This window comes from Fukomys damarensis, unplaced genomic scaffold, assembly GCF_012274545.1.
Source record: "Fukomys damarensis isolate Sample0158 unplaced genomic scaffold, DMR_v1.0_HiC HiC_scaffold_26, whole genome shotgun sequence".
NCBI lineage: Eukaryota > Metazoa > Chordata > Mammalia > Rodentia > Bathyergidae > Fukomys > Fukomys damarensis.
In genome coordinates, this window is record NW_022900938.1 from 20948217 (window position 1) to 20960997 (window position 12781).

At 33.5% G+C, this 12781-nt stretch overlaps 1 protein-coding gene across 1 annotated transcript in view; it reads left to right on the plus strand.

Annotated features, from left to right (window-relative positions):
* Positions 1 to 12781, plus strand: part of Atf2 (activating transcription factor 2) — an 88762-nt gene that overhangs the window by 57494 nt on the left and 18487 nt on the right. The window contains 1 exon segment of the mRNA XM_033756322.1: positions 12151 to 12300. Coding sequence (XP_033612213.1) covers positions 12151 to 12300 — 150 coding nt within the window.

A 12781-nucleotide genomic window follows, 5' to 3' on the forward strand; every position in this document is an offset into this window, starting at 1 on the left:
GGGGAAAAAAAAAAAAAAAAAAAAAAAATTAATATTGCTTGAAGGGGTTGAGTTATAGATTAGGAATCGGGAGACATGTTTTTAAATTTTAATCCTAACTCTGCTCTTCAGTGTACTTAAGCAACTTTACTTTTCTGAGATTTAGTTTCTTTGCAAAATACAAAGATTAGGCTTTGATGTCTGGAGTCACACTTAGCCCCAAACCCGTAAACTTTCTAACTTTCTAACTTAATTTTCCCATACACTTAACTTTTTCCATAAACATTCTAATTTTCTTGGTAAAATACACGAATATTTTTTTAAACCACTGTATAATACAAGTCTAATTCTCATTAGGAATTACTTGTTTTTTTCTTTTTTTCTTTCTTTCTTTTTTTTTGGTACCAGGGATTGAACTCTGGACCTTGTACTTGCAAGGCAGGCAGTGGCACCCCTGAGCTAAATCCCCAGCCCAAGGCTAATTATTTTCAACATCAGCTAATTACTGTCTCTTTAGGAAATCAGCAGAAGTTACTAGGTACTTTTCATTTGCTTCAGTTCTTCACTAAGCATGTATTGTATTAGTAGTAATATGAATTTGTAGATACAAAAAACATTTCACATTGCAAAACTTAAAATATTTTATTGGTATTCTCCATAGTTCAAATAACCAATCTGAAGTTTGCACAGTACCTTTGTTAAACAATAAAACTTACATACCACTTGAATCAACAACAATTTGTAAATATTAAGTGGTTATTGATTGCAGTGAGAGAAGAATATAAAAACACAAAGGGAAACTTTTTTTTATCATAGCATGTTCAGAATTTTGGAAATACTTCAGATGAATCTTCTTCAATTCACAGCAGAAAAGTTTCATGGGGGATTTTCTTCCCCCTGTTTTAAGTATACTGTACATAGCCAGGTGTGGTGGTGCATGGCTGAGGCAGGAAGATTGGAACCAATTCAAGGCCAGCCTGAGCTACATAGTGAGTTTGAGGCCAACCTGAACTATATAGTGAGAACCTGTACATCATTAATGCAAAATGGATTTAATATGCTTTTCAGTAAAAACAGTAGAGTAGAATTATGAATCAGAGCAATCCTGTTGTATATTGCATCTAAAAGTATTTTTATATATTCAGTGGGCCTTTTATCCTACAAATTGATTCAAAGGGACAAGTCCAACTTAAAGTAATTTTTTTTTGCTCAAGAGGAGGACATATTTCTAGCAATTAATAAACTTAACGCTAATCTTAATGATTATCTCTTTTAGGTCACTAGTAAATTAAAAAAAGTTTTCAGCACTTGTAACACTTGTTAAAACACCAAAGCTATAACTTTCATAAATTTATATGTGAAAAGCAGCCATTGCCTGAAGACTCAAAAATAGCATGAGGTATCACAGATTGCCCCACTTAAATTTAACAATCCCATTAAATTTCTTATTAGAATTTTGCTAGTGTAAACAAGCCCTATTTATTTGATTGCCTATTTCAATTGAGATAGTAAGATTGTCCTGGGTTTTGGGTTTTTTTCCAGTACCAAGGATTGAACTCAGGACTTTGTGCTTGCCAAGCAGGTGCGGCACCACTGAGCCAAAACCCCAGCCCCCCAAACCTAAGATTGTCCTGTTTGTTTGTTTATTTTTGGTACTGGGAATTGAACTCAGGTCCTTGCACTTGTGAGGTAGGCAGCAGAACCACTGAGCTAAATCCCTGGCCCTGTCCTGTTTTAAATAAAAAGACCGAAATTCTACCTCTTTTTTTTTCTTTTCTTTTTCTTATTTGTTTTTTTCTCCCCCTGGTACCAGAAATCAAACTCAGGGCTTCATGTTTGCCAGGCAGATGCCATGTCACTGAACTGCATTCCCGGCCTCTACCTCCGTTTTTTTATCATGGGAAATTTCAAACATAATGCAGGGTAAACAGGATAGTATACTGTTCCCATGTACCCATCACCTAGCTTTAATTATTGGTGATATACTGCCATTCTTGCTTTATTTGCACCTCTGTCCACTCTTATCTCCATTCAGTTATTTTTATAGGTGTTTCTTAATGCAGAATTTACATACATTGAAACAAACTACTTTTAGCAGTATAGACTGATAAATGTTTTCACATAATTCATATCCCTATTACAGTACATCTTATTTTTTTTTATTTCTCTTGCCATTCAGTCTTCCTCCTCAACAAACATGTTTTGCTGATTATTACTCTAGTACTAAAATTTTGTGTAAACTAACACAGTATGCACTCTTTTTATGTCCAGCTCCGCACATATCTGAAGTTTATCTATGTTGCAGGCTTTCTGTTGAAGAGCAATTTCATTGTGTGAATATACCACAGTTTCTTTTTCCATTTTCCTACTGATGGGCACTTTATGTTTCCACATTTAGCTGTTATGAATAAAGCTAATGTGCATATTCTGTTTTGTTTTTGCAGTGCTTGAGATTGAACCCAGGGCCTTGCATATACTAGGCAAGCCCTCTACCATTGAGCTACCCCCTCCTGCAACCTTCACTACTATGTACATTCTCATATAACTTTTTAATTCTTTTTGGTTTTCTTATATAACTCTTTGTGTTTTTATTTTCCTGGACAAAGATATGAAGAGTAGAATTACTGAGTCAGAGAATAAATATACATTCAACTGTTTAATAAATTTTCAAGCCTTTTTCCAGGAGCTTAAATGCCCTCCAGAATTCTGTTTCCATATTCTTACCAATATTTGTTTTCTTACCAACATTTGATTTTCTCTTTTTAACTGTAGGCATTCTAGGAGTGTGTAGCAGTTTCTTGTGATTTTAATTTGCATTTTCTTTTTTGGCTAGACTTTGTGAAGTCTCTGCCCATAATTGTATTACTTTTATTATTGCTTGGAGAAATTCAAGTTTTTTAATATATACAAATACATTTTAATGTATATTTATATATGAATATAAAACATATTTTGAATATAATATATATTAATAATATCTTATTAATATTTTTCTCTGAGTCGTTAGCTTGCCTGTGTTTTTCTTAAGGATATATTTATACTCTTCTTCTTGATCTTTTAACTGCTTCTTTAGGGGTTAAAGGTTTTGGGAATTGAACCCAAGAAAAACTGAGCTATATCCCTATCCCTTTTTCATTCTTTTATTTTGAGACAAGGGTTTGCTAAATTATTCAGGGTAGCCTTGAACTTGAAATTCTTCTGTCTGAGACTGGAATTACAGGCATGTACCACCGCGCCCACTTTTAGCTTCTTTAAGTAGAAGCTTAAATTACTGATTTAATCTTTTTTTAAAGTTTTGCTTTAATATAGGCATTTTAAGTGTTCCTTTATTCACAAATTTTGCTATGCCATATTTTTTCAATTATTAATTTTATTTTCTTTGATGGATTTTCTAGAAGTACACTATGTTATAATTTCCAAATATTTAGGGGCTTTTCAACATCCTTTCTTACTGATTTTTATTTTAATTACATTGTGGTTTGGGTATATAACCATCTTTATATATTTGTCATGTATTTCCATTTTCTTATCAAACATAGCTATTCATTTTGGTTTATTTGTGAAAACAAATATTGCTATACAGTTCAAGTAATATGCACTGGTAATATGAAATTTTAAATATCATTTGCCTAGAATACTGAGGTAATTCTGGTTAGTTGAAATTTTTCTTTGTGCACAACTTTATTTTATACCTCAGTATTGTTTTATATATAATTATATTTCTCCTCTGGGCTGAGTGTTGAACCCAGGGCCTCACACGTGCCAGGCAATACTGTGCCACTGAGTTAGTTGCCCAGATCTGTTTTTACATTTTTATGTAACTAGCCTGTTTTCCCTGGCTTTATAAGCAGTATGAAGTAAATGTTATTTAGTAACTCTTTGACTCAAGAATTTTCAGTACTTACATGTTGTTATTAACTATAATTATATCTGTTATGTATAAAATGAATCTACTAATCTTATAAAAAAAATGCAGAAATGGAGTTTTTTATTGGTAATTTATGTTCTTATATTCAACAAAATCATTAAAGGACTATTTCTAACCATTGTTATTTAATATTTTTCAAGTACTAAGAAATTCAAAAGGAATAATCAAATTTTGAGAATTTTTTAGTAAATGTTTTCAGTGATTATAAGAAGAGTGAAAAAGGGAGTCTTCTAGAATGCAATTATTGATTTTATTTCAACATGTGCAACAGTTAGAATTATCAATATTTAGTTTTTTTGTTTTTTTTTTTTTATTACAGTGATGGTAACTTGTGTGTGCAAAAATGATTTTTTGGGGCCTGGGATTTTTTTTTTTTCCTGGTACTGGGGATCAAACTCCAGTCCTTATGCTTGCGAGGCAGGTGGTGGAACCACTGAGTCAAACCCTAGACCCTCAGAAGGCGGGGGGTTTAGCTCAGTGGTTCCAGCGCCTGCCTCACGAATGTAAGGACCCAACTTCAATCCCTGGCACCAAAAAAAAAAAGATTTTTTCAGGGACTGTTTTTTAAAACAATATTAAATTTATCAACATTACCAAATTGAAAACATAGCTTTTAAGGCAATTTACAAATATAGTTATGTAATGATTGCTTTTAAAATACTTAAAACGTAACTTTTAACATGCTAAAATGCATTTATAAATTTAATATATCTTTTCTCTGTGATTATATTAATTGCATAACAGTCCCCAGTGCTTCAATAACTTAAATTTATAAATAGGATAAGGCATGGTTTTCTTAAATGCCTCTGTTATTTAGAAGCTTAGTTAAGAGTGTCTTAACATTTAAAATAAAATCATAGGACTAAATCTTTAGATTGAATAGTTTAAATTTAAATCCAAGGATAACCTGTTACTCAATGTAACAAAATATTTTAGACATTTATAGAACATAAAATATCAACTAGATACAACTTCGGAGTTTGAAATTAAAATGTTAGTGTCATTAACTTGTTAAGCTGGAAAGACTTAGGAAATAATTTTTTTTTTCTTTTAGAACTGGAGATTGAACCCAGGATACACTGAGCTATAACCTCAGTCTCTTTTTGAAGCTTGGTCTTACCAAGTGTAGTGGTGCATGCCTTTAATCCCAGCACTTGGGAAGCTGAGGCAGGAAGATTACTGTGAGTTTGAGGCCAGCATGGACTACACAGTGAATTCGAGGCTAGGCTGAACTACACAGTGAGACCCTATCTCAGCAAAACAAACAAACAAACAAAAAAAAAAGAAAGAAAGAAAGAAAAGAAACAAAATCCCACTAACTTGTTTAGGCTGGCCCCAAATTTGTGATCCTCTCCTGCAGCCTCTCAACTAGTTGTTGTAGTTATGTGCCACCATGTCCAACCCAAATAAGTAATTGTCATAGCAACTAAAGAAAGTTGAATTTGGATTTATATTGTAGTACACAGAGGTTTTTAAATAAATAATCATAGGACTTGATTCTTGCATAAAAATAGTGGTTCCCACTCACAACATTTGAATTCATATGACATATTAAATAATTCTTACTGTTCATCTGTCTGAAGCCCTCACTAAAAATGATAACATTAAGCTACTTCATTTGGATGTTTTTGTTGTTTTATTGCACACACACACACACACAGATATTTAAACATCCTGGCATTCTGTGTCTCTCTTGAGAATTTATTTTACCTTGTGGATCACAATCTTAATGATGTGCTAAATAGTTTAGTAACATTGATTCTGCTAAGATGATCTGTGGTTAAATAAGAGAAATGTCAAGAATGGAATCTGTAAGGATATAGCACACTACAAATAAAGAGAAACTTAACATTGTTTCTTAACTATAGCTAAGGATACTTTTGTAACTTTTTTATTTTTTCAGGTGCTCAATGCTTATAGATAGATATTGTAAGTCTTTGGAAAAGTAATAGTGTGGTAAAGTCCTTGTAACAGTGCAGTAAGAAAACTGGGAGTAGGGATTTACAAATACAGGACTATCTAGTGCTTTTTCACATTATAGAAAAATTTCCGAGATCTACAGACTTACACTAGATCTCATCAAATTTAGGTTTAGATGTTTTGTTTGTCATTAGGCACATAATGTATAGATATTTGTTATCTGTACCATTCTAATAAAATAACTTTCTTATGTAACATTTGTGATCACAAAGTAACTCTTCTGAATAAGAAAGTGCTAATCATTTAGGAGTTTTAGGAAGGTTTATTAAAGTATTTCAGTAAAACCTTCCAGAACCATTCCTTTAAGATTTGTATGACAAACTGATAAATACCTTGGCACACAGTGGGTAGCCAGTAGATTTTCTGCAGGGGGTTTCTGCTAAGAGCTGACAGAGAGCATCTTGGCAAATGTTCAGAAACCTCCATTAACTTGGTAGGGCCCTGCATGGAACCTCATGTTCAGCAGAATTCTCCTGACCTGCCTCTGCATGCCAAGCTAATCAGCAAACACCTAATGAGCCCACACCAAAGAAGCAGACCCTCTCCCAACTCACTTCATTTTCCTGTGTTCTCTAGGGGTGGGAGACAAGACTGCTTGAGGACTGATGATGCTGCAAAGACCACAATAATGATAATTAACTTGCTGAATGTTGAAGATTATGCTGTTAATTAGTTGCAAAATAATGATAAGTAATAGAGTAGCAGATGGTAGGATAACACCCAGGAGAAGGAGGGTTATTACTCTGATGAGCTTTTGTGGCACATATGAAATATGGATCTGACTTTTTCATAAATTGTTTCTAGAGAACATTATCTTTTTTCTTTGAACTATGATAGAGTAGTTTGCTCCTACCAAGTTCTGACAGATGTGATAAAATTTATTTTCAAGGGTGTAACATAAACAACTTGAATAACAAATTATTTTTAGCAGATCCTGTCAGAAAATGAATGTATCAAATAGATCACAACAAACAGTTAATTAATTGTCAAATAGTCTATCTCTAAGAAAAAGGCTTTAAATATATTAGTTGAACTTTACATCATTAAAAATTAACTCTAAATATTAAAATATTAATCTGCTTTTTAGAAATAATAAAGTTATTTTAGTTTTCTTCCAAGGAGTATATGCCTTTACCTTAAAAATAAATTATACCTAGGTTTTATTGTACATGTTGGAGATTATAAACCTTTTAAATCTTATTTAATTTCTCTGAGTGCTTAATCTTTATTTCCTTGAATAAGTATTCTTAATAAGAGAATTTTTTTATTTTAGTAATAGACTGTCCAGTATCTGATACTCGGCTTAAATGATTGCTAATGTGCTTAGAATGCTTCATATTCTGAAATTCTGATATGGCAAAGCTTTTCTTTCAAATATGTCCAGTGGACTAGGAATCAACAGACATAATTTTTAGTTTTATCTCTGCTACTTACTTTGTAATTTTGAAAAGTAAATTCATTCTGGAAAGTTTCTTTATCTGTACAATGGTGATTGGACTGATTTCTGTTATCTCTAGTAATTCCATAATTCTATTATAAAATGAAGTTCATTATATTTATATTTGTTTTCATTAAGTTTTTTTGAAAGCAAGACGTTTGATCTTCTTTAAAATACTCCTATTTAGGTTAGTGGTATCACTACCTGCCTCGCAAGTGCAAGGACCCAAGTTCGTTCCCTGGTACCAAAAAAATTAAATAAAATAAATAAAATACCATTAACAAATATATACAGTGGATTATAGATGTCCTTCTATTAATTGTAAATTTTATATGAATGATGTTTAATAGCTGGTTTCTTTACCTCATTTTTAGAAACCTATATTTCTGTTGTAGTTTTTAAAAAATTAACCAGCACTTCAGAACAGTGTTAACCCTTGAAATATCTTTCTTAGATTTTATACCCAGTGTCACACTTTCCAAGTCAGGCCCATTGTAATCAATGTAACAGCATGGAGCAAACATTAGTGCTTCCTCACTGGTTGTGTACTGTATACCCGAGGGCAGTCAAGGGAGGATAATGAATGAATACTGATGTTGCTTTTAATTGCTCTATAAGGTGGTAACTTGCCCTACTAAAGATTATTCAAGAGAGTGATGTTTATGTACTTCAAACTCCCCTATGTGCTGTTACTATATTTCATTAATTCTAAGAGTTGAGCTCTTCACTATAAAATTTAAAATGCTCTTCAATTCTGTTTTCTACCTAAGCACTTTGAAATGTATTACCAACATATAATTTACCAAGCCTCACAGCTCAGTTTGTAGTAATATATATGCAGAGCTCCAACTTAGCACTGTAGATTAATGCTATGTGTTATATTTTGATGTCTGACATTCTATTTATAAAAGTTGTATATGCAGACCATCTATTTCCTCCATTCTCCTCCTTTGTTGCGTTTATGTAACCTGCACTTTTTCTAACTTTGGTCTTTCTACTTTGAGTTCTTTTTGATCACTTCCCTAAATATTCTGATTCCAGTCAGTTACTGTTTTGTTTCCTCATCTCACTTCAGTTTTAATCCATCTACTTCAGTCTTATCCCCTTAGCTACTAGCATACTAATCTCTTACATCATCGCTACTGATTGTTTCTGCTTTCTTAGAAAACAAAGGAAAAAATGAAAGAATCGAGAATCTTGTCAGATTCTGAAAAATACAGTTTATTATATAGGCTTGTGTAACATATGTGGCCAAAAATTCTTTAAGACGATCCCTAAGTTGACTGAAAATGTAGAAACTCCCCTGATCTTTTCGACATCTTCCTGTTCCATGCTAAGAATATAGAGACCTTGATAGCTATTCTTGAAAAAATAAGAAAGCTGATGTTTGAGAAATCCTCTTATGAGTCAGTTTTGCATATATTTAATTTTTATTTCAGCTCCTACAATTGTACATTTTTTCCTAATTTACAAAGAAACTGATTCAGATGAACCAATGATTTATACTAGCACTCTTGGGAGGCTGAGACAGGAAAATTGCAAGTTCAAGCCCAGCTTGGACAATTTAACAAGACCCTGTCTCAAAATAAATAAATAAATAAATAGTAAAAAGATCTGGTGATAGAGATGTAACTCAGTGTGAAAATCTGATGGTACTGGGTTCAGTCCCCAGTACCGTAATAAATAATAATATAAATAAATAAATAAATAGTAAAAAGATCTGGTGATAGAGATGTAACTCAGTGTGAAAATCTGATGGTACTGGGTTCAGTCCCCAGTACCGTAATAATAATAATAATAATAATAATAATAATAATAATAATAATAATAATAATAATACCGTAATAATAATAATAACAACAATAGTGATTTGTTCAAAGTTACTGATAATTTCAGGTAAGAATGTTCTAATTATAAAGTGTTTTCTCAGTATGTGTCTCTATAATACATCGTGTATGCTATTCAGTGAAGATACTAGGATTTTACTTGTATATACTTTTCATAATTCATAAAGAATGTCTGTCAGAACAGAGAGACAAGATGCCTGATCTTCGGTGACAAGGCCTGACATTCTCAATCCTTAATGGTGGTAGTCTTTTGAATTAAAAAGACGTATAGTCAGTCTCAGATTATCTTTGTTGCTCTTTCTCTGTATTATGTATACAATATGATGCCATGGGGGGAAAATGTGCACTTTGAAATTAGAGACCTGGATTCAGATCCAGCATTTGAACTAACTTATGATTGTGTGACCTTGAGCAAATCACACATTTCCTAATCTATAAAATATGGATACTGTCTAGTTAACACACTGAAAGGGCCGGGGATTTAGCTCAGTGGTCCTGCCACCTGCCTCACAAGCACAAGATGCCAAGTTATATCCCCAGTACCAAAAAAAGAAACAAAACACATTGAAGAGCTTCTGATAGCAACAGCCCAAATGATTCTCAAATACATCATGCAAAGGGAAAGAAACCAGATTGAAAAGACTATACCTTATATGCTTTCATTCTGGACAAGACAAAATTCTTGGAATCAAAAAAACAGATCATTGATTCCTAGGGACCATGGGTGGGAGGAGAGTATGATGGGAAAGGACCTAGGGCATTTTAGGGGTAGAACTGTTTTGCATCTTGATTTTGGATGAAGTTGGATGCATATATGCACTTGTTGAAACTCCTAGAACTGCACACTAAAAAGTAAAGAGTAAATTTAGTATATGTAACATCTCAATTCAACTTTTTTTACTACTGACTTCATTTTTTAAATTATATCCAGAATCTACAGGGATTAAAAGTGGAGTGAAAGTGTTCACTGACACATACCGAGATATGATTATTGAAATTTTTTAATGACCAGTAAACAGGAGATAGGCATAAATGAAAATAAAGAAATGACTAATTTTGTTTTTGGTTTGGTTTTCGTTTTGGTTTTTGGTTTTTGGTTTTTTGAGACAGGGTCTCACTATGTAATTGAGACTGACCTGAAACTCACTATGTAGCCCAGGCTGTTCTCCAGTTCACAGTGATCCTCCTGCCTCAGCCTCCCGAGTACTGGGATTACAGGTGTACACCACCATGCCCAGCAAGAAAGGACTAATTTTGAATAATTATAAAATTATCTAATTTTTTGTTGTTGTTTCATTTTTTTGAGATAGAGTCTAGCTGTGTAATTCAGGCTAGCCTCAAACTCATGGCAATCCTCCAGCTTCAGCCTCCCAAATTCTGGGATTATAGGCCACCACATCTGGCCTAAATTTTCTAGCATAAATGAAAGCAGTTGTATTAGAATTATTTGGAGACCTTTTTCAGAAGCTCTTGTCTCACACCCATCCTTTTGTACTCAGGAAAGAAAGAAAAAAGACTGCCAGGAATATGTTTTTAACACACCCTAGACAGTTACTTCTAAGTTTAGGAAGCACTAGATAGAGTGCAACACAATTTTCACTCCAGTTTTTTTTTTTTTCTATGTGGGGGTTCTCTCCCTCCATATAAATACCTGAATATAGACTTCAAGGAAACGTCATGGACATGTCTGACTCAGATATTTGTAGTAAAACTTATTTTGGACTTAAGGACTACATCTCAATTACTAAAAGCAGTATCAGCAGTAATAGCCTTGGTTCTCATATCCTTGAAATCCATTTTTGAGACAAGGTCTCACTGTGGAGTTAAGGCTGGCCTCAGTCAAAACAATGGTAATCTTGCCTCAGCCTCCTAAATGCTAGGATTACAGGTGTGCACCATGACACCCAGTTTTAACTTCCTTTTCATCTCTTGGGACATTACGGCATGATTTTGTATTAATTGCTTCATATTTTCAGATCATAACAATAAAATTACCTTTAAGAACCTATTTTTATCAGTAAATGTGTCTGTTATTCTGATCAACAGACCAGTTTTTAAAAAGGGATACAAAAAAATATAAGACAGTAACCAAGCGTGATGGTGGATGCTTGTAATCCCAAGCATTTGGGAGGTTGAGACAAGAGGATCAGTAGGAGTTCAAAGCCAGCCTGAACTACATAGGAAGACCCTGTCTCAGAAAAGAAATACAGACTCCACTCTTAAAAGATTTATCTGGTTGGAAGATAAGACAGTGGTCGCATATAATGTTTTGCTAATAGAATAATGAGCTTTGTTTGAATTGTATCTTTGTAAAAAGGTATAGCCTTAAATAGGCCAGAGCATCATCCACTAGCCCTATTATACTCTGAAAGTGAATCAGGTCCAATTCAGGTAACTGGAAAAATAGAACATAGTGGAAAAGATAGATCCTACCTACTGGGAATAGAGATCTACAGTAAGCAAATCCACCTGTAGGTTCTAGAAGGAAGTATAACAGTTACAATATCTAAACAATACAATGTCAGGTCATTGTCCAAGTAAGTACTGCCCCAGGTCTATACGCAGAGATCAAATAGACCCAAATCTGGAAGAGATTTCAGTCTTAGAATCTAGGCAGAGCCTGATAAAACCTATTGGAATTGGGTAGAGGAGAATAGGTGTGACACTGTATGTGATGATTGTGTTATGTATTTTAGCAAAGCTTTCAGTTAACAGTATTTTAATTTTTAATTCTCAGCAGACTAGGAACAGCAAAGTATAGAGTATTCTAGTAGTGCTAGACAAAGAGAAACTTTTCAAAGATGCTGTTCTTTGTCATATGGATATTTATAATAACATAATGAAATAAAATAGATGGAAAGTAATTTTAAAGCTAAATGTATATTTTTGGCTAGCAAAGAGTGTATTTAGAGTTAGATTTAGGTGTGAAGCAGGAAACCTTTTTTTTTTTTTTTTTTTTAATGGTGTTTGCATTTCAGAGATTAAAAGCTGCTTTGACCCAGCAACATCCTCCAGTTACCAATGGTGATACTGTCAAAGGTCATGGTAGTGGATTGGTTAGGACTCAGTCAGAAGAATCTCGCCCACAATCATTACAACAACCAGCCACATCCACTACAGAAACTCCGGTATGTATATTGTTTTTATCCTTTACCAGTCTTCCTTAAAAAGATAAATACAATGTAACATAACTGACTTCTGTATATACTTTAAAGAAAAATATTTCTGGTCATGTTGTCTGTCCAAAACTGTATAAAAAGCCTTGGGCTGAAGATGTAGCTCAGTGGTAGATCACTTGCCTAGCAATCTGTGAGGCCCTGGGAGACCCCAGCATCACTCATTACCTGCCCACATTCCCCACTCCATTGCCAAAAAAAAAATTTGCAGAGAAAAACTGTATCAAGCCTTAAGAAAAGGTGGGTGACTATTTAAGTATTGATACAAAAATAATAGATCAATCATTACTGTGTGGGACACTTGTAATTTTGGGGTTTGTTTTTTGTTGGGGCGGGGTTAACTGGGGAATTGAACCCAGGAATTTCATACTGGGTTGCGTCCTCAGCATTCTCTCTCTCTCTCTCTCTCTCTCTCTCTCTCTCTCTCTCCCCC